Source organism: Oxyura jamaicensis, chromosome 4 (genome assembly GCF_011077185.1).
Source record: "Oxyura jamaicensis isolate SHBP4307 breed ruddy duck chromosome 4, BPBGC_Ojam_1.0, whole genome shotgun sequence".
NCBI lineage: Eukaryota > Metazoa > Chordata > Aves > Anseriformes > Anatidae > Oxyura > Oxyura jamaicensis.
Genome location: NC_048896.1, coordinates 18509228 through 18536740, shown reverse-complemented (window position 1 = coordinate 18536740; position 27513 = coordinate 18509228). Strand labels below are relative to the sequence as shown.

The window sequence follows — 27513 nt, the reverse complement described above, 5'->3', positions numbered from 1 at the left end:
AAGGGAAAGGGGAAGAGGGAGGGGGAAAGGGAATAACTAAACAAAACAAGTAAAGGCTACGTGGAAGTGCAGAGGAAAGAAATTACTCTCTACTTCCCACAAATGAGCGATGCTTGACCACGTCCTTGAAGCAGGGCCTCAACGCACGTAGCCGGTGTTCGGGAGGAGGACAGACGTTCTCACAACGAGAGCCCACCCCTCCCCTCTTTTTCCTTTTTCCACCTTTTATTGCTGAGTGTGACCCCATATGGTATGGAATATCCCTTTGGTTGGTTTAGGTCAGCTGCCCTGGGGATGTTCCTTTCTCACTTTTTTGCCCACCCCCTAGGAGGGTCAGAGAGAGTCCTGATGCTGTACCAGCACTGCTCAGCAGCAGACACAACACCGGTGTGATCCCACTGCTGTTCTAGCTACAAGTGCAGAGCACAGCACTGTATGGGCTGCTGCAGGGAAAGGTAACATCCCAGCCAGACCCAGTACGAAGAGGAACCACCTGTTTTACATCAGACTTGAGATGATGCTGAGGCACAACTGGCTCCACAGTTGCTACCAGGGAAATCCCGCTGATTTTGATCAAAGGAGATATTGGAAAGAAAAGAAAATCTCATCCACTTGTTGGTATCTCTCTGTATCCATGCTTTCAGGGAACCTAGATACAAACCCATCAGCTGTGAGAATGGACAAAGTAAGCTGGAGTGTGTCATCAAATGCTAAAATAAAATAAAATCTTGGTTTCTCTGCGAGTTCTGCTCAAGACCCCAGCATCAGCTAAGAGCAGCTCCAGCAGCACAAGGCTGCACACAAACGCTGCCAGCAGCCACAAGGCAACAAGGACCTGCCACAGGACCAAGGATGGTGCCTGTGAAGCCCCTTGACAAACTCTGCTTAATTTCATCAACGTTTCTGATTTAGACAGAAAAATTAAGGAAACTAAAAAAAAAAAAAAAAAAAAAAAGTGGAGGTAGAATGGTACCCAGAGCACAAACTTGTGTTCATCAAGTACAAATGGTGGACAGGATGCGTGCATGTAGAGGAGCAGTGCCTGCAATAGAGAGGAATTGATTAGCTTTTGAGTCCCTCTCTGTAAAAAAAAAAAAAAAAAAAAAAAAAAAAACCAAACCAGATCCTGGCCAAGGGCAGGAAACAGCACAAAAGGAGTAAAAGACAGTCCCAGTCACAAAATAACAGAGCCAAGGAGATGAAAGAGGTCAAGTAGGAACAAAAGACATCTAGAAAAAGCCAACAGCACTTGTAAGATCATTGGGACAGAACATGAAACGGATCTCAGTGAACAAGTAAATGTCAGCTGTCAAAAAAAAATCACAAAAACAAAGTTGTGTGGTCTTTTTGATGATTATTAGATGACTAGTAAAGTGGAACGGGATGTTGTCTTCATTTTTCTATCTGGAAAAATATAGCAACTCAGAGATACCCTCCTCGACTTCACTTCAGCAGGTGAAACATCTACCAAGTTCAATATTTTGATAGATCTGTTCACATATACTTTTCCTTCTGATGCCAGTGACTCTTTGACAAGATATCCGTATCTATTCCTAGCTAGATAAGATACAGACATAAACTACAGCCTTTGCACAGGACCTACTATTTATAACCTGCAGTGACTTCAGAGGATTCACATCAATCACAGCAGATCTCCAGCAGGAATGTGGTCCCCATCTGACAAAACTGACTATCTTATTTTGTCTTTTATTTTAATAGGCTTCCTGCCAGCTGGATTCTGCCTCCATTTGATCAAGGGTACTAAGTCTTCAATCAACTCTTCTTGTTTTTTCTATTTTTGAGAGCATTGACCTAAATCCATAAAAAGCAGTAAAAACAATATTGTTATTTCACAACTTCTTACTAAAGCTAATTCCCAGAGAGAACAGTAATTGCTGTAACAACCCTCAAAAGGTGGTCTCAAAGCTCTTTAAATCAGAAATAAATTGTGTACATAGGCAAGCTAGCAATGCTGCTGATCTCGTGCTCTAAGCACCTTCTTTTTCCGAGAAACAACAAAAAAGCAGGTACATAATCCACCAGCAGCCTTACCAAAGCTGTGTTTCCTCCAACTCATCCTGCTGGAGTAAGCGCAAGGCAGACTCTCCTTCGCTCTGCTGCACCCCAGCACATCAGGCAGGCTCTGAATGCCAGGTGTTTGGGGTTGCTTCACCTGGTCTAGTCCAGAAACATCTAGGAGCAAGGAAGAAGTGTGACAAATGATGAAAAGTCTTGGAATAACTTAAGAGTGCAGTCATTTAATTCCAATCCAAAGGAAAAATATTATTTTCCCACTTGCTGTTTTAGCAGAAGATGTTATTAACTCTGTGTTACTTTAATTTCCTCTGCCAATGAAGCCTTCCTGACCACATGCAGACAGCCTACATTCAGCACTGCATCGAGCCCTTTGTGCAGGAAAGGTGCAGGTTTCTGAAGGGTGATGCCCTCAGCCCATGTACAGGATTCAAAAGGCAAATACAATGATAGAGGTAAATATTAAGGAAATCAGGTGGGCTTCAGCCACCCAAACATCCTTTTCAGAAGCAGTTCTGTATCTCGAAATAGCAACACCAAACATACAATTCACTGAGACACTTTTTCCACCTCATGTGATTCAATAACATCATTGTGCTCCTGTTTTACATTGTGCTCCTGTTTTCAGTGAATTACTGCCCATAATCCTCCCTTTCTGCCTCTGCACCCAAGATTGGCTCTAGGGAGTCCTTATTAGACATATTTAGTCCATATTAGACGTATTTTGGTCATTAGAGAGATGACCAAAGTAGAATCAGGATTGCTAAACACGGTGATTGCGGCAATCTGTCAATACAGAGGGACCATTAGGAAAATAAAAACAGTAAGTTAGCAATGCACAGAACGCCATACATCTTACAGCAGCCCAACAACTGCTGCCTGTGTCCTACCTCCTGCCAGGGATTCGGTCTCTTTACAAAATCATTGTGCCTGCCTTGCCGATTCAAATCACCTTTATTGCTGAAAAGAAACACCGAGCATCAGAAAGGAACAAGTTTTGCCACAGCGTACAGAACTTGGTGCTTTTAATAGCAGAAAAAAAAAAAAAAATGATTATGGAACTATGTTCTGTTTTTCAGTTGGTTTGGGCTGATTTCTCACTCATCCAGAGCTGCTGCTTGTAAGGATCCCTGGCAAGAAACTGTGATGCTCATCTAATGGCACAATGAGTCTCATTCCCTCTGCCTGGCAGGGGCTCCAGGTGATGGTAAGGATACAGCCAAATATCTGATAGGCTGTCTCCAGCACCGTTGGCATGAAGTTATCTGCACTTCAGGGTGAGGTTGGTGGCTTACCTTAAACAGCCTCCACCGCTACTTCGTGTTCAAACACTGGGCCCAGCTTCCTGGCAAGTTGGTTGATGCCCCAGGCCTGGCAGTGTTCAGGAGGCAGTTGGATAATGCTCTTAATGAAAGGCTTCAACTTCTGGTTAGCCCTGAGGTGGTCGGGCAGCTGGACTTGATCTTGCCAGGTCCCTTCCACATGAACTATTCTAATTCTAACTTTTTTCCAGTCACAGCTGCAGCATTTTAAGGAACTGCGGGCATAGGCATCTCCTTTGACCATTATCAGTCAGGCCAAGGCATGCCGGTTTGTAAGGCAAGAGCCTGAGCTTGGCCCTGTGCTGCTGAATCAGCACAGCGTGGCCATGGCTCTACCAGCACCTGCAGTCAAGCACATGCACACAAAAAGCACAAAACCAAGCTTAAAATCATTGCACTCAGGATGACTTCCCACTTTTCAGCCCGTCCCACCAAGGACTGGATAGGGGTCAGGACCTGTGTTCAGACAGCAAACCCTTACACCACAGAACTCTAAATACACTGCTAGAACCTGAATACACTCCTAAAGCAGGACGCCTGTCAGTGTTTTAACAAAATCCTACGAGCATCCAAGAAATAAGTGGCCTAACATCATTTTAGTGTTTCTGACTCTGCCTCAGGTTCACTACAAAGCAACTTGTAGCTCGATAAACTTTGACATGTTCTCATGTTATAAAAACAAAGTCAAAAACTTATTTATTCACTTTTTACCTCATAAGTCCCAAATCAATAATTGCACCTATTGATCAACAACATAAATTCAAAACATTAATTTACACCGAGTACCGTAACCTAATAAGAATGCAACAACTGTATTTGTGAAATTGATTTTCCTTTTGTTACTAGCAGAAAATCTTCAGGCCCGTACAATAATCAGATACAGCACACAGAGGAGTTAATTAGCACTGAATACCACAAAAAGCAAAAATTAAATTTCTTTTTAAGTACGGAAAGGAAATGTTGAGTCTCCAGGGGAGGTGTTTAAACAAAAGAAATTTCTTGTACCTCTTCTACATGCGCATTCAAGAAACGTGAATCACGGAAAGGTGAATTTCAGAGCCTGCTAAAATCACTTGGTAACGTAAACAAGTAAAATGATTTCAGAGGTACAGACCCACAGAAGCTATAAAGTAATGCTGAAACATTATTTCAGAATGTGGTTTCTGGTTTTGTTTATTATTAGTAGTATTTTATTTTTAATTTTAATTCCAGCAATAGTTTTAACAGTAAGTCACTGAAGCACAATCCAAAGCGATGCCATGATGTTTATACTGTTGTTTTTTGTTTTTTTTTTTTGTTTTTTTTGTTTTTTTGTTTGTTTGTTTGTTTGTTTTGGCGCAGGGGCTCCTGCCTTCGAGCATCAATGGAACACAAGTGCATACAGAGAGCTCAGTCCTTGCAGGCTGGCTCTGAGCTGCTCGTGGTATTGTTCTGAGCACCGCATCCATGGGAACTGACAGCTCAAACTCTGGCCGAGACCTTTTCAAGTTAAACTTCCACAGTCTTGGGGCAGGAAGGGCTATGCAAGCCCTCCCTCATGTGATCCCTAGCCATTTAGCCAAGCACTTTGCAGCTACTTTTGGCAAGGAGTGGCAAAATGGGAGGAGATGGCTAGACTACAGCTTTACTGAGATAGAAATCCGGGCAGGAGCATCTCAGCACAGCCATGGCACCAGCCTCACCCACAAGGGAACAGAGCAGCTCCATCCTCACAGTTCCTCCTTTCAGCTCCACCAACATCACCTGGGGTCTAAACAAGAAAAGCAGAACAGAGAAGTCTAACACTGTTTTTGCAAACTACACGGTCCTGAAACCAAACACACTGCTCCAGCGGCTTCAGAGACAACTCCACTCACTCAGCAGCAAATTACAGTGGTTTTCCTTTAAATTCCAGTTTATTACCAATAAAAATAGATAGATTTAGCCATCAATCTCCAGATGATTGCACAGTTTCCCAACACAGCTCTTGCCCTAGCCTGGCACAGGCAGTTGTTTTGAAGCTCCAGCCTTTTCCCTCGGTGTTTCAAATGCTAGCAGAGGAGCCTTCTGCGGGAGCAGCCTTTGCATGATAACCAGGAGTCATGCCAAGACACCCAATCTGTTAATCTGGACAGGTTTCCAAGGAGCCTCCTCGTGAAAATATCCACGATGTCAGCTGGCCCAGCAGGATTTGAAATAAGGCCTGGATGCAAAAGCTTCTCAACCAAGAGCTGCATTTATCTTAAGGGCATCTCACACATTTGTGCAACTCTGTTGGTTACAGGGACTTGACCGCCCCACTGCCCAAAAACAAACCTCCAATGTTTAAAAGAAGTCACAGTTTGGCTGCCCAAACCCCGGGTCTGGAGGGATAACAGATCTACAAGCAGCTCTGAGATGGGTCTGTAGCACCCAGAGATGCTCAAACCAGGCAGCTACAGGGCACGGGAGAGGATCAGACAGGCAATGACCTCCCTTGTGATGGGGCACATGGAGGCACTGGGGGGTTCTGACTAAATAAAAGACTCAGTATCAACAAAGAGGTGAAAATCAACTATTTTTCTCTGATCTCATTGTGCCTACTACCACATAAGGCGTTCAGTTTAAAAAGCGGTAGTCAATGAACAGATATTTCAGGAAAAAAAAAAAAAAAAAAAAAAAAAAAAGAGCAATTAGCAAGTTCAAGTTCTATCCATATGTATATAATGGATACAGCTAGTGATACATAATAAATATGAAAAGGACGTTTATGTTTTACCAATATAGTTACTTACTATTTACTATAAGATAAAAGAGTTTTATAACCCGTTCCTCAAGGCAAATGAGGATTAAATTCTTGTGACAGTAAATATCTTCAGAAACCTTGAACTATAATCAAGTTGGTACCTGAACAAAGCAATGTGTTAATTTTCTTTGGAAGCAGGCACTGACCGCTTACACCATGGGTATGCCCTTGGAATTTTGTAAAAGCTCCATGAAATTCAGAAGCCACCCGAGTGCATCAGTTGGCATGATTTGTGTAAAATCTCAGTTGCAGTTTTATTAGTTGAAGGACTATGATGCTTAGGGTTACTGTCATAATTTCTAATACTCAGCAGTCGAGCCTTTTTTATTTTCCTAAGTAGAAATCACAAAATAAAAGGTAAAACCCCATCCCACCCCAAACCACCAAAGAGATAAGAACCTACATAACTGGAATTTCAGGCCATTTTGAGAAAACATGAAAGCAAAACTTCTAAGGAAAGAAGTAGGAGACTTACTGGGCTGCCAACCTTTACCACAAAGCAGTCTCAGAAGGAAGGCCTACCTTTAAGTTGGAGAAAGACAACACACAATTAAGGCTAGTTACCAATATCCTGAGCAGATTTTAAGACTTTGTGGCCTTCAGCAGTATCCAACTAATTAACGGAGAAGATAAATGAAGGTGACTTTTCATGCTGCTTCCTACATGCAAGAAACTGCCCTGTAGAAGCCAAAAGGTCTGTTCCCTGTAGAAGTGTCTGTAGTCTGACCTCCCCAGCCCCTCAATGCCCACAGCACCAATGACCCTATGCCACCACCGCCAGACGCCTCTGCACTAATGGCTCTTTCTAAGCTAGCAGCAAGAGTTGCCCCTTGTCACAAGTCTCAGTTCTACTGTGCTCTTTTCCAGGTAATTTGTTTGCTGTAGTGGATGTAAAGTCCCCCAAGGAAGAGATATAACCAGAGAGCAATGCTCTGCAGTTAGCCAGCTAAGTGTACGAATGCACCCCAAGCAAGACATTGAGTTACTCTGGCTCCCCTGCTTATGTGGGGCTCCTCCTGTAGGCATTCCCTGTGCCCAAAGCCAAGTGTTTGCATAATTCCTGTACAAGCACAGGTCACAAAACAGCTGCATTAGTGGGGTGTGACATGTGGTTGACAGTCGGCTGAATATGAGCCAGCAGTGTGCACAGATGGCCAAGAAGGCCAACAGCATCCTGGCTTGCATAAGAAACAGCATGGCCAGCAGGTCCAAGGAAGTGATTGTCCCCCTGTACTCGGCTCTGGTGAGGCCGCACCTCGAGTACTGCGTTCAGTTTTGGGCCCCTCGCTACAAGAAGGACATGGAGGTGCTCGAGCGAGTCCAGAGAAGAGCTACGAAGCTGGTGAGGGGTCTGGAAAACAAGTCTTATGAAGAGTGGCTGAGGGAGCTGGGACTGTTTAGCCTGGAGGAGAGGAGGCTCAGGGGCGACCTTATTGCACTCTACAGGTACCTGAAAGGAGGCTGTAGCGAGGTGGGGGTTGGCCTGTTCTCCCACGTGCCTGGTGACAGGACAAGGGGGAATGGGCTAAAGTTGTGCCAGGGGAGGTTTAGGTTGGATCTTAGGAAGAACTTCTTTACTGAAAGGGTTGTTAGACATTGGAATGGGCTGCCCAGGGAAGTGGTTGAGTCACCATCCCTGGAGGTCTTTAAAAGACGTTTAGATGTAGAGCTTAGGGATATGGTTTAGTGGAGGACTTGTTAGTGTTAGGTCAGAGGTTGGACTCTGTGATCTTGGAGGTCTCTTCCAACCTAGATGATTCTGTGATCTCTTCAGGACTGACTTCAGAAATCTTTGTTTATTAACATTAGCTTTATTACAACCCTTAGTATTTCTCTCCAGACTTCAGCCCACTTGGTGGTACAGAGCTGCCCTACATTTTTCAAGTCCTCCAACAGGCAGAACTACCAAGTAGCTCTGCAGACAGGATGGCTGTTGCCATTACAAGTTCCGATCTTTGAACAGAGTAGCTTCTCCAGAAGAGTTGGCAGGCACTGTTTCCATACAAAAATCTTGGAAACAGTAAACTTCAGTGCTTGCAGACCAGAACAGACACAAAGAATATGTAAGAAGCAGGATCTAGCTACGGGATCATCATCAGCCAGGCACTAAGCAGAGCTACCTGAAGCACTATAGTTCTTGTAGCCACATCTACTACTAGTGACCAACAGCTGCAGTGATGAAATTCCTTGGTCCCCACCATTTTATTTTAGTAACACACCACAGGTATGGGAAAAAAACAGTAATATACTTTAATAAAGCATCAACATACATTGTATCATATCAAGAGACAACACAGGTAAGGCCGTCACAAAAATACAGGCACTACTAGTATTTTATTTAAGATCACAGGAGATGAGAAAGTTTGAAAGCAGATGAGGAACAGCCACACACACCCCTTATATTCAGCTACCATAGCCTGAAAGCTATGAGAGGTACAAGAGCAATACAAACAAATCCAGCTACGCTGAACAGTATCCAAGTACGTGGGCCAATTCGTACCAGAAGTATAGTTACCAGAAGACATAAGGTTCATATCAGTTTTTATATATGTACAACTTAAGAAACAAATGTAGTTTTTAAAGAGTTCAGAAGTTAACTTTCAACAACACAATGTAGACTTGAAGGCAGTAAATCTTACTCCTATTAAGGCTATTATGAAAGGATGGATATCATGCAAATGCAATTAAAACAATACGCTACATTTCAAAATATGCAAAAGTTCAATTTTAACTTCCAGAAAAAATATATCAACCATTATGACTGTGATCCACCAAAGCATTTTACATACATGCTTGAAGCTAAGTACATGGACTAAACTGACAGAGAAGGTACTGAATACCAAACTTGAGTATCTCAACCAGACCAGAAGTACAGTGATCAGCTCCTTCCAGCATCACCGCAAATGCCAATGCCTGCACCAAACATTTGTCATGTCATATTCACAGGCTGCTGCTGGCTGCAAAATTCAGCGTGCTTTTTCAAGCTGTAAGGCCTGCACAGCATGTTGTTGGTTGTTTTTTAATAGCTCTGGCATTAATTTGTGATCACTAAACATACTTAACACCTCCAATGAACGTGGGGAAGAGGCATGCACAGAAAGAGCCTGTGGATTGACTGCGGACTGGGCAGCACACAGCTGGAAGCACGTAACAAGTTACTTTCATCAGGCATTCAGACATTCTCCTTAGCTCCCATACACTGTACCCCTCGCTTACGTTCTCAAAGAGAAAATAGCACTAAATCCAAGAAGCAAGGCCAATTGACAAGAAATAGAATCTTAGTTAATATTTCAGTATAGCAATGCTACTTGCTCAAATGGTATCTAAAGATGGCTTCTGTTACCAGCAGGTAGAAAACTTCATTTTTTCTTTAGGTCATTATAATAATTTGAAATTAAGTACAATGAAGATGGCCAGCTGTGTAACTTTTATCACCACTCAAAAATAAAGTGTTGATAACTTGAAAATAACTAAAAGAAAAAGAACACAAGAACCATTGTGACCTTTCCCAGGATGTTACGTGCACCATGAGAAGTGCTAGACTGCTGCACTACTTTCTTTCTTCAACCCCAATGCTATCATAATCAAATTGTAGTTGTGTACTCCAAAGGAGACAAGTTATTTTAAGACCTTTTATATCATATTTCTTTAGCTACTATCAAATTGCCTGAAGGTTCGGACTTTTCAGAAGTTCCTCCTATGACATTACATTCAGTGCTTACAAGTTTCTTAGCAGTATTCCTCATCTAAGAAAAATTTAGTTAAAAGTAAGAAGATTCCTTTATTTCAGTCCATCTCATTTTGAGTCACAGCAGCATATCATTTGGATTCTGCTAGGCACATACTATGTGGATATGTGCAACACGAAGAACGAAAACAGAAAAGAAAGATCCATTTTACTTTAATCCTGACCAGCAGCTGTTAGCAATTTTCTTTAGTTATCACGGTGGGACATGATGGATGGGAAGACTCAATCTGCTGAGGAACTAGTATATACTACACAAGTGCTCTCAAGGACTGTGTTCAACAGCACATTTAGTTTAACTAGGAACTACAGACTGTAAGAGATAACAGATAGTTCCTGGGAGTATCTATCATTCTTCAGAGGTGTCTGATCAAGAGGATAATATCTGGAAGAACGACTGCATGATCTTTTGCTACGTAGCTAGCATACCATGTCACTGGGGAAGAAAAGTGAATATAACTCAAGTGGTAACAAAAACCAAATCTGCATAAAAGAACAAGTTGAGATATTACCATTTTAAGTGTAGATATACTTTGCAAATAATACAAAAAAACAGATACACAAGAACATGCAAGTGAAACAAAGCTAATCTGCAATAAACAGGAAATCAGAATACACATTTTAATACTTAAGGCATTAAAAAGTTCACTTGATTATTCTAAAGAGTAGCAATGGAATAAGGTCTAGATGTAGCCAATGTAATTAAATAAAAATTCATTTGGCTCTTCCAGTATTTATTTCCCTCCTCCTTTTTACTTGTTTTTATAACTTCAGATCATAAAGTTACCAAGTGACATAGGAGAGGAGAAGTAATTGTAAATAAGGCATCTTCCTCTATTAGTAGCAATGCTCCAGAGATTTGTGACTATATAGACGTAGCTGCATAGCCATTTTACAGACCATGATTAGACCAGATGTCCTTCTGCCAAGGATAAACAAAGAGGATGTTGACTACTCTGATACCAAAAATATTACTTGAAAAGACAGCCTTTTCCGAGTTCACGCTATCCCACCTGGGGTGCATACTCATTTAAAAGCATACTGACACCCATCACTAGCCTCCTGTCTGAAAGATGTGCCCCATCATCATCATTAGGCATACCTCTCAACTCAGATGAATCTCAACAGATAATCACCTTTTTATTTTTAATCTACAAGCCTTACAAATAAAATCCCAGTACAAATAATTAATGACTTGGTCCCCAAACAAAAGCTCTACACCAAAATACAAAATCCAATTAGTAATCCTTCAAGATGCCAGGCCAAGCCATCACACTCATTTTGCACAAAACCTTAAATGCAGACTATCAAGGAAATCTAGAAATTACTCATCAAGCTTATAGAGATTAATCCCAGAACACTTCAGAGCCATTCCAATAGATTTTAATTGACACGAAACAATGTGGACAGAAGTGTGTCCTAGAATTCAAGAGAAGTTTTATGAAACTCAAGAATATTTTATGAAAGCCGAAAGTTTTACAAAATTCAGAGAAAGGTAGCCAACACAAGCATGAAATACAAAGCAATTTTATCACCTCAAACCACTCAAGAAGGAAGCAGACTGTACTAGTAGAAATTTACAAGTCGTCTTCAAGGAAAGTCCCATGTAAAGCACACTGCATTAATCTAGACTTGACATTATAAGGGCAAGCCTCGCTGTGGCAAAGTCCATACTAAACACCAGATCAGAGACAGAAGATTAAAGTAAAACATTAGATGTCACAGTCACTGTTCTACTGATCTGGGAAAGGCAGAGACTCCAAGGTGAACAGAAACTATGAACCTGCCATGCTCGCAAAGTCAAAAAAAACGGTACATCCAACACTTTCATCCCTTCATTAAAATAGAAACACTAAAAAGGAGCACTCCATAACATATCCCCATTGCTTCTGACTGACATTTGGAATCAAAGGTAAAAGCAGAAAGTTAGCAGAGATAATTAGAGCAGAGATCTTTTAGCACAAGGCAGCATATCTGAGCAGCCTACCAACCAGATGATGAACTTTGTTTGCTACTTAAAAAAAGAAGCTATTAATCGACTACTTCAGTTCATTAGGCGAATAAAAAGTTTCATCTAGAGGTCATTCCCAACAACACCTCGCCTTGTGTTTAAGCATATATGCAGCCCAACAGAAACCGATGATAATAAGGAAAAAAATGTAAGTATCTGCTGGCTTTCCTTCTGAGTATTTCTGAGAAAAATGTCAATTTAATGCTGACAGCAAACAAGGATGTCAGTCTAATTAGATTTTTTGTTTTGGCATGCTCCTGATCCTATCTATATACTCTGAAGAAAATCTGATCGATGATGAAGGCACAATTATACAAACCTTAACATTCACTCTAGGTGTAGCTATGCAGAAAAGGGATGGGGGGGTGGGGGAACAAAGGTGAAGTACATTTCTCTTCAAATAATTTTAATTCAGTTTATTTTCCCACAGCCATATAAATTTAAAATATGAAACAACAATAATACAGCTATAGAATCTAGGCTTCCTTTCAAAGCAGCAGCATATAAAACATATAAAAGCTAAAACTTCAGCATAAGCTTAAAAAACCAAGGACAGTGAATTTTGCAGGAGACATGAAATTCACAAAAATACAGTACACAAAAATACTGGAATGCATAAAATATAAAGCTACACATTCTAGGTAATGAAAGACATTGTAAATATACAAAATTTGCTAAATTGAACTAAAGGATTTGTGAGCAAGTACCATGAATACAAAGAAGTTGGCAATTAATACTTGTAGATGAAGACAAGAAAGAGGCAGTTTTATATTTAGCATTCATTTTGCGAGTTCACGACTTCACTTTCTTAGCATCTTTTTTTCCGGAGTTCTCAGTAGCCAAATCTGCTTTTCTCTTCTGTGACTAAAAAGGAAAAGAAAAAAAAAAATTGATTCCAGCAAATGGTGGCATCATACCACAATGTTTTTAAGTACATTAACTATTTTAAAAGATAAGTAACATTCATGCACTCTATTTTTTAATTCAGTTTTGTAGGAGTTAACAGAAGGGTAAACAAAAATCCCAGATTTAGACACTGAATTCTGCTTCCCTTTTTGCTTTCTTGATGTTCTGCATTACGTGGTCTCAACAGTACAAGTACTATGCACACCATGAATGGGACGAGAAGATCAGGACCTTGATTTATTTATAGTTTTGCTGTTGTAAAAGTGACAAATCTTTAAAACAAAGGAGCACTTCTTACTTCTTCCTCCAGAAACTAGTAGGTAGTGGAGTTACAACAATTTGAGATTGAAGTCAACATATCATGTAAACATGTAGGCAGGAAGAAGAGCTATGCTTTCTTTAAAAGTGCCTCAGCTACTTACACTAAAGCCTCTTCTCAAAAAAATAAGTAAGGACCCAAAATATTATGAATTGGGAACACCTGCATAGAACCTAGGAGAGCTGTGAATAGACAGATATTTGTTTAATCTCTCGACTAATGGTTTATTTAAACAATCAGTTACTATTTTCTTCTTTTTCATTTCCTAACAAAACGATAATTGAATTCTGCCCCTCTGGAAATAAAGGGCTGCTCAACATACCGATGTGACTTTTGATCCTCTTTTCTTCTTTTCAGCTCGTTCTTTTTCCTCAATTTCCATATTCTCTTTTTCTATTAATGATATCAGAGTATTACAGCGTCTCTGAAACTCCTGAGGAAACAGAAAACAACAATTTTTAAATGCATCATACAAACTCTCTCATTTACAAAGAAAAATCTTGGATAGTGTTCCATACCCAGACTGGTAAGATGAACTTTGTTATTGCACATCCGTCTTTACCTTAGTGCAACCTTTGCTATAAGGAGAGAAAGGTAAGATATTTACTGAAATATTCGGCTTCCTGACAGTTTTCAGGACTGCCTATATCTTCCAAGCTGATGTTCCTAAAGACTGATGCGATCTTTCATCATGTTTATGTGAAGCAAATAATATACTGCTGCCAGCATACTATGCCAGATTTTAGGAAGAGGGGTCTTCAGGCACATCTTTAAAGCAGGAAGAAATCAAAGCTATCTTCAGCGATATTTTGCGGTGGCACACAGAGCTTTGTGATGAGGTAAGACACTTTAGAGCTCTAAACTGGCAAAAATCTATCCAGTTTTAAGCCTTGAACTCACTGTTTTATGTACCTTCAGTCAAAAAGCACCCAAAAGGTAGGAGGCCTTAAATGCTTTTAAGCATTAAGACTTCCAAGTCATCTGAAAATGGTCAAGATTAAATGACAAAAATGTCATTTTTACATTAAAAATATTTCCAGTACAACTGTCACAATACTTCCACTGTAGTTAATAACAGTGGGCTTGGTAGTAGAAATCATTTGATTGTTGTATCCCATCTGGAAAAATAGATCTCTTACCAAATACAGAATATGTAATTATTTCTATTGTTATTATTAAGTATGTTGAAAACGACAATTCCATGGCCTTCTCTTTCTAGCACAAGGCAGGAAGGTTTATTCTGATGAAAAAAAGCTGGAAAAGAGCATCTTAGCTATTAAACTCAGTGAAAAAAAAAATGTGAACCATAAGCTACCAGAAAATTACCTAGTAGCATAAAGCTCAACCTACAACTGGTCTATTCACCATGAAGTGAACAGGTGACCTTTTTGCCCAGAAATTAGTCTCTGTTTCCTTAGCATCTGTAACCTGCATACTGCTTCAGCCATCATGCATGCTTTCTTGATCCTGATCGTTCTGAAACAGACAAGCATATGACTCATCCTGGAGAAGTTCATGTCCTAAGACTAACAGTTTTCCTTAAATTCTCAAGGTGCCACAGATTCCTCTACAAATGGGGCTGCAAGGCCTTGGATGAAAGCTGCGTAATCCGGAATGAACTCAGAATCCTTCCACCTTTCTTACAAGCAAAGATAAAAATTCCGGAATTTTTTCTTTACAACTCCCTGCTGGAAAGGTTCCAGTCCCATGCATGTAGTTTTACAGTCATTTCTGCCACATCCACGTAAAAGTAACGCCAAACGCCCCACCACAAACACAACCATACATATTCTCATGTCAACCAATAAAACCCCTCAAATTTCATGCAAACAGCATTCAGATAAAGTCTGAGAAAACTTGGGTGCAAGCCATCCCAAAATGTATTGCATCCCCAAACAGAGAACAGAGATCTGTCCCCAAACACTTCACAAATCAATAGAGATGATTGAAGAGGCAGAAGCAGAAAAATGATTGCCAGTATGTCAGAAGCATTTTCCATCATTTGAATTTGTGCATGTTACACTCAAAGACAAAGGAGCTGTAGGTAGAGACTGATGACAATCTGTTCCACAAAAGCAAGCAGTTCAACTTTCCTGAGGGTAAGAGAAATTACTTGGTGTTAAATTCAAGACAAACAATTATCAGAAATGTGCCAAGAAATAACCTCCAGACATTTGCCTACAGCACTGAGAAAAATCCTCTTATTTGCAAGGAAAAAAAAAAAAAAGCTTGCTCAGATGCATATGTTTACTACATCCAAGTGTTCAGGTTGACATTTAGTCCTTCCAGACTGCTACTCCAGAACACGCAGACAGACTCAAAAACAACTTTCTCAGGAGAATCACAGAAGCAGTTGACAGTAGCATGTGGTATGCACACAGGTTTCTGCTACACCTCCTATCACAAAGAGAATCTGCATTATAAATTCTGCCCTGAACTCCTGAAATTTCTGTATGGATTGATCCTGGACTGATCCATCTCATTTCAGTGCTATAAAAATACATTTCAAGTTTAAAATGCCCTGCACCTTTAGAGTTGCAATTTCATTCAGTATGGCTGATATTTTTCTCCTTAGGATTGAAAGAGATGAGATGTACTTTGCTCTCCACTTCATAGTTATAAAGACTAGTATTGCAATAAATAAGATGGGAGCACTGAACCATCACCTTCTGCATGACCGAAGGCAAGAGATGTTGGCTTGATAGAGAAAGCAGAAGTCTGAAGCTCTGTCAACAGGCCCGTATGTTCCTGTATTTACATAATCGTTTCTTACACTGGTGAGGGTTACAGAAAGGTAAAAGAACATACAACAATTATGCCCAGAAAACAGATACGTGATTCACTACTGCCATGATATTCTGCATTCTTTCTGCATGGACAGAAATAAAAGAATAATTACTAAACAATAAAATAAAGCTTTTGTGCTTTGCTTTTTTTTTTAAAAAAAAAACATAGTTTTAGGCACTCTCAAGCTCTGAAAATTTACATTTTGGGTTAAAAAACTGTTTATGGAATAAATCACTGAAGCAGAATCTTTGTTTTCGAAAGAGGAACCTTCAGAAGGAAAAGAAACTGAAATAAGAAGATGGAAGATAAATAAGCTACTTATACGGAATTCAAGAGACATCTAGTGGTTAGTTGAACACAAAGTCTGAGAGCCCAGTAACAAGTACGTGTCAGAATTACACTGCCCTTCCTATCCTGTTTCGTGAGTTTGAATGTAATAAAAGGTAATTTTGAGGTCACATGAACTTCAGTGTTCTAAGAAGGTGTTTTATCCACGTTCACTGACTTACTATATAACCCTTTATAAAGGGTTAATACTATTTATACTTAGTACGTTATTCCCGGAATCAAATGACTTTCCAACACTTTCCATCATAAAAAGCATCAAGCTAGTGCAAAACAGACGCACAGAAATGAATTCTCCCCACAAATACCATGGTATTTGTATGCATAAAGTATATCAGTTACTGGCAGTTTCAACCATACATATCATGGCCATTTATTACAATTAAGAAAACTAATGGATGCATGAAATGAAAGATTACTTTATCTTCGTATTTTCATAGCATTATTTCAGCTACATAACAGTAGAAAAATAGTATTAACAAGTAGAATTTTGAGAAAATATAAGCCAAAATTCACTGTATTTCCAGCCAGTCTCTCCATTTTAGCATTAGATACCACAGAACAGGGTTCTACATGTTAGAAAAATGATTCCTTTCTCCTTTAAAAAGATTTTTTTAAAGCAACATAATCTGAAAGAAGACTTAGAAGATTTAAGTCTACCTCTGACTTTAAAACATCAACTAATCTTAAATGTTGAGCTATATTTTTAATTTCTAGTACTAATTTATATTATTTCCTTAAGCAGATTCCTTCAAAGTCAACTTAAAAGTAACTAAAGTTAATATTGGAGAGGTTTTTATGGTCACAATTTTAAATCTAGTATCTATTCAAACAGACATTTCAGCAAGAAAAATCTTCAATTATTTTTCACTAAGAACATTTTATGAACATATCCTAAGGTTGGGAAACAACGAGTGAAAAGTAATGCCCAGTGGCTCTGCAGCTACTGAACTATCCAAAAATGCAGATTTATATACAAAATGGCATGGAAGTTACGTGACCACAACTTATCATTTATTTAGAAGCTTACAAGGCAATGGGAAGTAGCTGTGAGAATTGTGTAAGGGACAGGGTGCTCCGGTATTTTGTGTCAGCCCTGCACATATGGTTTTGTGTTCAGTCAAACCAAAAAATAGGTGTTTCTTCTCTTACTCTTTGAAAGTGAGTAAGATTAGATTACTCCAGATTGTAAGAAAAATTGGGAAGTACATGTTCCCCTTATAAAATACACGTGGTCTTTAAATAAGGTTGTACCTTTTATCTGTAAGAAGGAACTTAATCAGGTAAATTTGACCAAATATTCCAGAGCTGAGCTAACAGTTTCCATGAAAGCACCCCATACTCACTTGTGCCTACATAGGTCATTATTTGCAGCCACCAACATTCCCATTAGTATTATGTTCTGTTACTTAATATCTAAATTAAAAAAAGAATGCCTCTGCTCTCCAGAAAAAGGAAAAAATACAGCTAAAATTCAGAGTACTAGTCCACTTACTATCTAGCCAACTTATTTTTATGAGTATAAACAAAATGTGCAGAAAAATAAGTAAAAAAAGCACTTAAATATGATAATCCTTATCCAAAATTACAAAGTTCATTTTAAACCAATAGCTTCAATGATTAACTCACATGAATCTCTGAAAATTTTCTCATGCTTTTAGAAATTAAGTAGGAATATTAGAAATGCTGTTCTTTCCTCCAAGTATATAATTCAGATGTTTTGAGCCTTTAATATAGTCCAAAAATTCTGAAGAGCAGTCACGTTCTAGGAAATTGTTAACATTTTCAGTTTGCAATAAAAGTAACATTTGTAAGGCTAGTGTACTTCTGCATTAATCCCTTTGAGTAACACAACCTCAGCTTGGCGAGTTTTCTAATCTGTTTGTTTCAGCTGCGCTGTGTTGTTTGTTGTACTAAGGGAATAGGTAGTTTTATTAAAAATAAGGAATGAGACTGAAAGCCGAAATTATTTTTGAGAATGAAAGCCAAAATTATTTTTTCAGCACTTATTTCCTACTTTCCAGTATTTTGGTGCAAATCCAAATTATGTGATAGTGCTTAAAAAGGAACAAAATTCTTCAGATACCTACTTGGTCCATGTAACTGATACCTACCATTGCAGTTCTAGATTTGATAAACCAGTCAAATCTGAACTGAGGAGCATTGCGCACACACTGCCGTAGTTCTTCGTACACGTTTTCTTTGTCAAAGCCCATCTTGTGTAACATGCATATCAGAAATCTGTCTTCTTCTTCTGTGTAATTTTTCCCTTTGTTTGTTCCATACTGAATACGCAACTGATGGAAAGGTGCTTTATACCTTGCAATCTGAATGCAAAGCAAAAATATTGATATTAAACATACAGTGCTACATCATGGATTTATTACATATTCATGTGGATTACTGATACATAAAAATAGAATTCCCATCCCCAACTGTTCCCTTTCCGAAGGGATGTAAGAGATTACATCTACCTGTAACCACAGAGTTAGCAAGAAGCAGTCACTATAAAAAATAAAAATAAAAAAATCTGCAGTGATTACTTTGGCATCAAGGGCTTTCTTGATACTGATTCTCCGTTGAATTCTTGCCTCTCCTCGTTCAATTTGAGCCATAATCCTCTCAATGTCCTGTAGTTCGTTGCAACGTTCCCAGAAAACAGCTAAAAACAAAATTTGTAAAATAAGATCTTTTCCTTTACTGTTTCACCTTTAGTCAACTAAAGCACTCCAGTATGAAGATGTAATGCAGTTTGTAGATCCACAAAACCTTAAAGATTCAGTAATACTTTCCCTTTTACTGTGCTAGCAAAGAAAGCTTGCACAGACAGACCTTCATTCACTGTCTGTAAGTTAACTACAAGCAACAGCTTAGTAACAATTGTAGGACAGTTTATAACCAATATAAATAGCTGGAGTTCAGTAAAACTGGGAAAAAATTACTTTTAAAGGCAGTTAGTTATAACCATGGTTTAATGCTGCTAACCTGTTTCACCATTCTTATCCATATGTCAATTTTTACTTGCTATCTCTAAAGTCAACAGGAACTACCTAGTATACAACTCATACAAAAGATAGCAACGTGTGGCTTCTCCTGATTCTTTGGGTTGATTAAAAGATGTAAATTCAGCACTTTATAGGGAGCTCTTGATGAGCTGTTCTTTTTTTAAGCTAACATGCAAAACATTGCAAGGGTACATTTTATAAAGGATGACGTAAGGATGTCATATAAAGGATAAACGTAAGGATGAAACGGGAAGAATTCTGAACAAATTAAAAGGTGTTGTGCAAATACCAAAGACAAAGACACAGCACACTAGCTAGAACAGTATATAAACCTATAAAGAATTATGTTGGCACTATAATGCAACTTCATGACTCTACAAGACCACCGTGTCAATGTAAATCAACTACAACGTGTTCTAAATTTCAGCTGAGGAAAAAGGATGCTCAGGACACATTTATGCTGCAAACCTAACCTTTAACAATTTCAAATCTGCTGGGGAGAACTACAATAGTCTTCCTATACACATCCAAATTCTACATTTTGTAGAACACGTCGCAAAAACAATGGCTATTCGACACGACTAAGAAATGTATTTTGAAATATATACAAACCTGAATACTCAATGACCTCCTCGGGTGACTTTCCTTCCACTTCACGGGCAATATTATCTATATCATCACGACCGTATTTCTCATTAGCTTTAATAAACTGATTAAAATCCCTTTTATTCCAGTTTGTAAAACCCTGTAAGCACCAAGAGATCAGGAAGCTATTACTAAGTAGAAAGGAAACATTTTGCAAAAATTTCTTATGTATCATTTGCTACCATTGCCAATGCCTCTGCAATGTCACATAATTAGAGTGGTTAATGGTCTTTGAGGATTTCCATAACTTCTATTATTCAAGGCTTATTACTGAGTCATTAGAAGTCTAAAGAGTTATTTTTTTGCATGACTCCACATGCATTAGTAAGAGCTTTTTACTTTGCCTCCTTTTTAAATCTTTTATGAATTATTTCTCTAAAGAAAGTCTCACCGACAGGTTACTGTAATTTCATTTAAGCAACAAAAAGTCTTTGGAATACAGGAAGCTCCAGTACAAATGTATTTACAAGTTCTTCAAATAGTTCAAGTATCTAAAGCAATAGCTGCTACTTAGTACATGTACAAACCTTGAACCAAACAAACAGCTGGATGAAAGCTTAAATATATCAAGAAACAATCTCTAGTCCAAAAAGATGCAATCAAATGGAAACTCCATAGCACCATCAAAGAGGAAGTTTGTGTGCTGAAAAAATTAATCCAGAACTGAACAACAGTTAAGTGAGATGCAATGCATGGAAACATGACCCAAGAACATGGCACTACATTTTAAAGACAGTGAAAGGAGAAAACATCAAGAAAAAAACAACAAAAGTCACATCTACAAGGAACTTTGCCAGTTCTCCATCTGAGTAAGATGACTTCTCAATTAGATTGCATCTTTACAAGTTCAACATACACAAATATTTATTTATAGACATCAGACATGCATATTTATTTTTAGACATCAAACAACATGCATACCAACAAAAGCTCTGTCCTCTGCTATAAACAGGTGAGGTTAATAGTCAAATTGGGACTTTGCAGGACTAGGAACACTAGCCTGCTTCCTTGAGAAAATTTCCTGAATCCAGAAAATCTCAGTACTTCAAGACACATCTTTCTCCTGAACAATTAGCTTTTAATGAGCCTAGGCAGCAGGGTAACAGTCCCAAGAAGTCAATAAACTAGCCAGTGACATGGAGACAGTCCCAGTAGAAAAGGAACATGCCAAACCAAACTGGGACAGAATTAATGGAGGTGACATGCCACCTTACACAGCTGTGTAAGAACCATATAGTGATGGAGGCCGGCCTTCTCTGATTAACTCAGAAGACAAATGCACATACAAGAAAGCCACTGACTAGATTTCTACTCACATTGCTGGGTAGTGGATTCACTATACAAGTCTAGGCCTCGGAAACATTGCAGACATTCAAAGAACAGTAGCTGACTAAGACAAACTTACTCAAGGACAGGAAAGGGGTCTGGACCCAAAAACAAGGCAAAATCATTACATCTTGTGTGCTTACATCTCTATAACGTTGATGTAGCTTTCCTGTGCATACATTCATGACATGCATCATTAGTACTACACATTTACATATTAGTAAAAAATACGCAGTGAAATACTTGACCTATCATTTTACCTGTGTTAGTAGCTTTTCTTTCTCTTCAGTTTCTTCAGGAGTCAGAGGCATAGAATCATCTATCTTCTTTTGTTCTTCTTTTTGTACCTGGGCTGCATTCGGGAGGTCAGGGTTCCTGGGTACCTAAGATCAGAGGTATCAGTAAGCAATACTGCTGCAATGTTAAAGACACTTTTCCATGAACCTTGCTTTACAACCTAGAAGCACATGTTAAATTTCACAGGAATGACATAGCCTGCACCTACTAAACATTTGTTGTCACAGAACAAAACAAAACAAAAAGCATCCCAGCCCTGGGCTACTCTAAAGAAATGAAACCGTAACAAAAATATCTTTAAAAGATTACCCAAATATTTTTATACAAAAGTATTGCAAAATTGAAAAACATTATCCTTCAAGATAAGGTGATGGATTAAATATTGTCATTAAGTCACTAATATAAGGTCATCTTATATTAGTAAAAAAATGGTTCTCACCTTAACTTACATTTTTTTTTTTTGAGGAAAAGTACACAAACCATCAAAACCATCTTCACTTTTTACACTCAGTTTTGTTGTGAGGAACCCTCCACAAGACACACAATGCTACACAGATAAGATTTTTTTTTTTTAAATGAAGGAAGAAATTATAGACAGCTTTTTCTGTTTCACAGTGGAACATAAGAAAGAGAACAGAGGTTTTAAGCCATTTTCCTTCAATTTGGAACAAAATAAGACCAAAAAGATATCTTATTTCATGTAGACTCATTGATTGTATTTAGCTATCATTAAGCTTGAAGCAATCTGCAAAGAGGAATACAAATACACTTCACTTATTTGAAGGGGGAAAAAAAAACATTACCTTATATCCTATAGTCTTACGGTAATATAGAATTTCTTTTTCCAGAAGTTCAAATAATCGTGGTGGAAAAAATTGGAAATCCTGAATATTTGGCTGTTTTGGAGGTCGTGGAGCCTTCAAAATACATGGGTATATTAACATAATGTAAGTTTGACTTCCATGCATTTAAGCTGCCATAAATCAGTATTGACAGTGTATCACTTTACAAGTACATTAATTCTATTACCAGAATAGGGTGAGAGTAGGGGATGAAACATGGGAGAGCAGAAGAGCAAAAACACAACATAAAGACCATTGCTGCCAACATCTTACCTTTGGGACTTTTGGTTCACTAACACGTAGGGCTTCTCTGAAATAAGCATCAACTGCATAATTGGCTTTGCGCTCTCGTTTTGGAGGCTCTATCCATTCCATCATGCTCAGCTACACACAGAATTGAAGAACAATGTATTAAAGTAACCGTATACTTTTCTCAAGTCACAACGTAATGACTAGTGTGGTGCTGCCAAACAAGTATTTTTTTCACGCTAAGTCTGGTGCTTGTGCTCAACAGTACAGATAATACATCAGAGCTCAAAAATAGGCCAGAAGTTATAGCTAATTATAACATGTATTTAAGCACATTAAAAATAATACACCAGTATTATGTAGTCTTGCAGTGGCATGACTAGACACCTTTACAGTAATCTTTAAAGTAACCTACTGACTTCAGTCACCTGGGTGAGGTTATGTTTCCATCTGCTCAAATACCATTGAAGGTCTAGGGACTTGGGCTTTAAATTCTATTATCTATGATGATACAATGATACAAATTTATTGTGATATTCATAAGCTCTACAGAAGCTACAATATTTAAAAAAAAAAACATTAGGAGTGAATTCTCTTATAAAAGGACTTCAATTAAACTTAAAGTATATTTCAAGGCAATGCTATATTAAAATCCTTACAAAAAGGCAGCTTATCACAAGACAAACAGTTCTTATTTGCGTATATATTTGTATAAACACCCATTCTATTCTCATAAAATATTTAATTTTTCTAAGTGTTTCTTCAAAATTGGTAAGAAACCTGGATTAGAAGTGCATCCTGTAGTTAACATGTAAAGAGTTCATATAATTAACTCCAGATAAAACCTCAAGGAGATCTTATGTCCCATATTTAATGCAAAGAGACAGAAGTAACATCGTGGGACCATGATTAATACTTCTTCATCTGGATGATCTTTCTACATTTAGCTAAGTAATTGCACAAAACTCTTCACTGGATGCTTGCAACTAAAACCTTCACCGCAGAAAAAATTCCACACACAAAATTCTAAACAGGACTGTTTTTTCTTTTGTTACATGGCAGTAAAACAATACCAGCTGCAGCAGTATAGTAGGATGCAGATTAGTATTTTTGCTGCTGGAAGGATAAAATTTGAGCCATTTTATCAGATTTTTCCATTCAGAAAAACAGGGAGGGCCTGAAAGCTCATTTAACACAAATTAACAATCCCAATGGTGGTGCAGAGCTAAGTGAATTCTTCAGGTCCCACTTCACTACCATAACCTTTACGGCTATAACATTGCTAGCATAGCCTGTATGCTTACACCTCTAAGGTCTCCAATACTTGTCTTTAAAAGGTTACCTTCTGTTTTTCTCTATAATCTTCACCTTCAAAGTTGTATAAGCTCATCTCTGTGTCCATAGTGAAGTTTCTTAAAGAGCTTTCCCCCATTTTCTGCAATCGTTCATTCATTTCAGCTGTCTGAAATGAGACACAACATTTTTAGGCTTACTCAAGTTGTTCTATGTTTTCTGCAAAAAAAAACAGCTTTCATCATTAAACATATTTCATGTCTTTTTCTGCTTTAAAATTTTACTTACATTTTTCTTATTAAGCAGGATTTGCCCACTGTGCTTTCCAGTTTTGAACAAACTAAGGCTTCCCGTTATACTAAGTTTATTAATGCTGCAATGTAGCCCTACAACTATATAACTTTTAGATTTAAATGAAATTTGTGCCCAGCACTTCATTTTTTTCCACAGCTACCAATTCCCTAATAAAATTCCATAAAGATTTCGTGCCTATTAGAATTGTTGGCATACAATTTACATATTTCTAAGAGTTCATGAAATAAACAATGCTTAAGATACAATGCACTTAGTTGGAACTAGTGAAAGTAATTACAACTCACTACTCCTACTCCTTCCAGGCTTTCATGAGGTTTGTAATATTTATGAATAGTAAAGTAATATATGGGCATATAAAACAGATTTACATAATAATTAAAGTGTTCTTGTCTTCTTCTATAAAATGTATTTTGCATATCTATGTTTAATGTTTGGCACATCACAAATTCTATACAAAACTGCTCTCTAACCTTCTTTTCACCTCTTTCTAAGATAGTGGTTATGTCTTCTTCTGTCAGCTCACTGTCCTTAGATGCAAAAACATGTGTCGCTCCGTGCCGGATCATCTGCAGCATTTCATCTTTTGCCAGTTTGTTAGACTGTTGGTCTATGAGCCTTCCTAGAATTAGAAGAAGTATGTTCAAAGTTGTAATACAAAACTTCCAGTATGAACACGCAAACAGCGGATTTTTTGAGTCCGCCAGCAGAACAAAAAACTATAGGAACAAATTACTTTTCACTTGAACTGAAAATAAACAAACTGGAAACTTCAAGATAAATACAAAAAATGACTATGGTACAAGACATAACAAAGAATTTGTTTCACATGAAGATAATCCAAATTTATGTTTAAGATCTTATTCTTGCAAAGTCAGATGGACTTAAGATTAAAATCCTATTTCAAGATGAAAAGTGACAAGATATTATAATCATTAAAAGTACTGAAGATTTTTTACAGCTCACTTTACTGATCTCAATGCATTTCTGAATACTTTCATTTTCCCCAGAACTCTAATTTCTGTCCCAAAATTCCACCAATCCTATCTCATCTTCATAGACCATGACAATTTTGACAATTATCCACTAAGTAGACTACTCTCAGAAAAAAAGAAAAAAAAAGTCATATGGCTCAGGACCTACACAAACTTAGGTCAATAACTTCAGGTTTTGACAAACTGTTCTTCCCAGAGCTTCTAAACAAAGCCACACAAAGCAGTTTCAATGTTCAGAAAATTCAGATGTAATAAAAAACACTCCTACATAATTATCTTTCATGGAAGATATATTTTTCTCCTCCTTTTCACTATCACAAGAACAAGTAATACCTACTTCAGCAGCACTTTCTTCATTTAGAGTCTTACTTTTAATCTAAGCCCCCATCACTCAGGATGACAATTCTTTCAAAAATTAAGCTGAACAACTGAATAACATATACAGTATAATTTGATTTAGTGTACTATTATTATACACAAGGCCTGTTTTCTCTCATACTGTATGCTTGTACAGTTATTTAACCCATAATTTAAAGGGACTGAACAATTCTGTTGCAGAAAAACATATAGAGCAGTTGATACCTTGTTGTATAACTATAGAGTCCAGTCTCAGTTTTATTTCAGCTCTTTCTACAATCCTCTCTTCAACAGTATTATCAGTGATTAGTCGGAACACCCGTACTGGTTTCTTTTGACCAATACGATGCGCACGATCCTAACAAACATAAATCAATGAGTGTTCAGCAGCAAATACTCACAAGCAATATGCAGTTTGCTATATAAGCAGAAACATCAGACTGAAGCCAGCATAAATTCCTTGGCTCCTTCCTTATTCAACAATATACAAGAGTTATCTACTTATTTGTGGCTATTACACCTTTTAAGTCTGGGTCTTTCTATTCCAATAAACACGTCTACCTCATCATAAATGCAGAAAATTGAATGCCTGTCTGAACTGCACCTGGGAGGTGGAGATACAACTACGTATGCAGACAGACCTGCATTACATTCAGCTCACGTGGCAAAAGTATTGTCCTTTGACATCCCTAGCTTGATAGTATTAATTCCATGTGCAAAGTCATGTAGCTACAGCTTCAATAACAGAGCTGTCCCAAATTAGCTACGTTAAAGTATCAGTATGCAGCTCACATTGTACAGGTCTAGTGCACAGCAAATGAAGTTAGGACAAACACACTTTATTTGTTTCTGTCAAAACTTGTGGCTCTCCTCTCCAGAGAGCTTAAATAAAAATTTGTCCTCGGAAAAGAATAATAGTCCTTCAGACTGCTGGCACCAAAATTGAGTGTCCTTTAAAGAATAGTTGTTAAATCTTTTACTCTCCTGCATCATATTCAGTAGCTTCCTGAAAAACTAAAGCTCACAAATCACCCTGGTGAGTTTCCAGGAATTTAGTCTACTATTGGTAATCAGTACGCATCTCAAAAGAAGACAGAGATTCACAGTAAACACTTGATTCGTTTCAGAACATTAGAAAACAGAACCAATAACCCCCAAACATGCAAGAAGGCTCATGAGATTTTTTAATTCCAGAATTATAGACCTTGATTTTAGAAATTAACAAGCAGTCAGATAATATAAGGGTTTCTTTTCATAGCTCTGACCTTATTTGCTGGTACATTTATGCAGAGACAAGGTGGTTTGCAAAAGCATAAGGACTGTAATGCTGCATGCTTTTAATTCTCTACCATTTTGGAAATAGCCAAAGTATTATTCATTATTTGACTCCTTAGTTTGTTGGTAATGAAGACAAAATCCAACAAAAAGGCAGGTTCTGGAAATACTTATACAAAATTGAACAATCATAACTAATTACCACCATGTATTAGAAAATTAACTCACCATGGCTTGCAGATCTACTTGAGGGTTCCAATCTGAGTCATAGAGAATCACCACATCAGCAGTTGCCAAATTAATTCCCAGACCTCCAGCTCTGGTACTCAGCATGAAAATGAATTTACTGCTGTTGGGAGCATTAAATGTGTCTATTGCTTCCTAAAAGAAAAGTGTCATTAATATATCAGAGCTGTTTCCAATATGTTAAATACATTTCAGTGAAACTTCTTGGAAATTTAATTTTCAGAGCAAGAAATCTTTAACAGAGAATGTGGATATTTTCACTTGTGCAAACCTACTCAGAGTTAACAAAACATGAAGCTGTTCACTTAGTTGAGGAACACATGAAATCTACTTTACTATGAATTTATGGTTAGAAAAAGTATACAAACTCAGCTGCCTTTTAAAATTGTAACATTTTTTGTTTTTAACAAATGATTTCTTTTAAGGAATGATACCATA

The 27513-nt window shown here is 37.9% G+C and overlaps 1 protein-coding gene across 1 annotated transcript in view; it reads right to left on the bottom strand.

Annotated features, from left to right (window-relative positions):
- Positions 1-8345: 8345 nt before the first annotated feature.
- Positions 8346-27513, bottom strand: part of SMARCA1 (SWI/SNF related, matrix associated, actin dependent regulator of chromatin, subfamily a, member 1) — a 34038-nt gene continuing 14870 nt past the window's right edge. The window contains exons 13-24 of the mRNA XM_035323859.1: positions 27058-27210; positions 25780-25912; positions 24676-24824; positions 23940-24059; positions 22622-22732; positions 22310-22423; positions 21470-21592; positions 19851-19983; positions 18777-18895; positions 18348-18560; positions 13424-13534; positions 8346-12740 (exon numbers count right to left, since the gene is read on the bottom strand). Of these exons, the coding sequence (XP_035179750.1) occupies positions 12669-12740; positions 13424-13534; positions 18348-18560; positions 18777-18895; positions 19851-19983; positions 21470-21592; positions 22310-22423; positions 22622-22732; positions 23940-24059; positions 24676-24824; positions 25780-25912; positions 27058-27210 (1551 nt within the window). The 3' untranslated portion in view covers positions 8346-12668. The remainder of the gene's footprint in view (positions 12741-13423; positions 13535-18347; positions 18561-18776; positions 18896-19850; positions 19984-21469; positions 21593-22309; positions 22424-22621; positions 22733-23939; positions 24060-24675; positions 24825-25779; positions 25913-27057; positions 27211-27513) is intronic.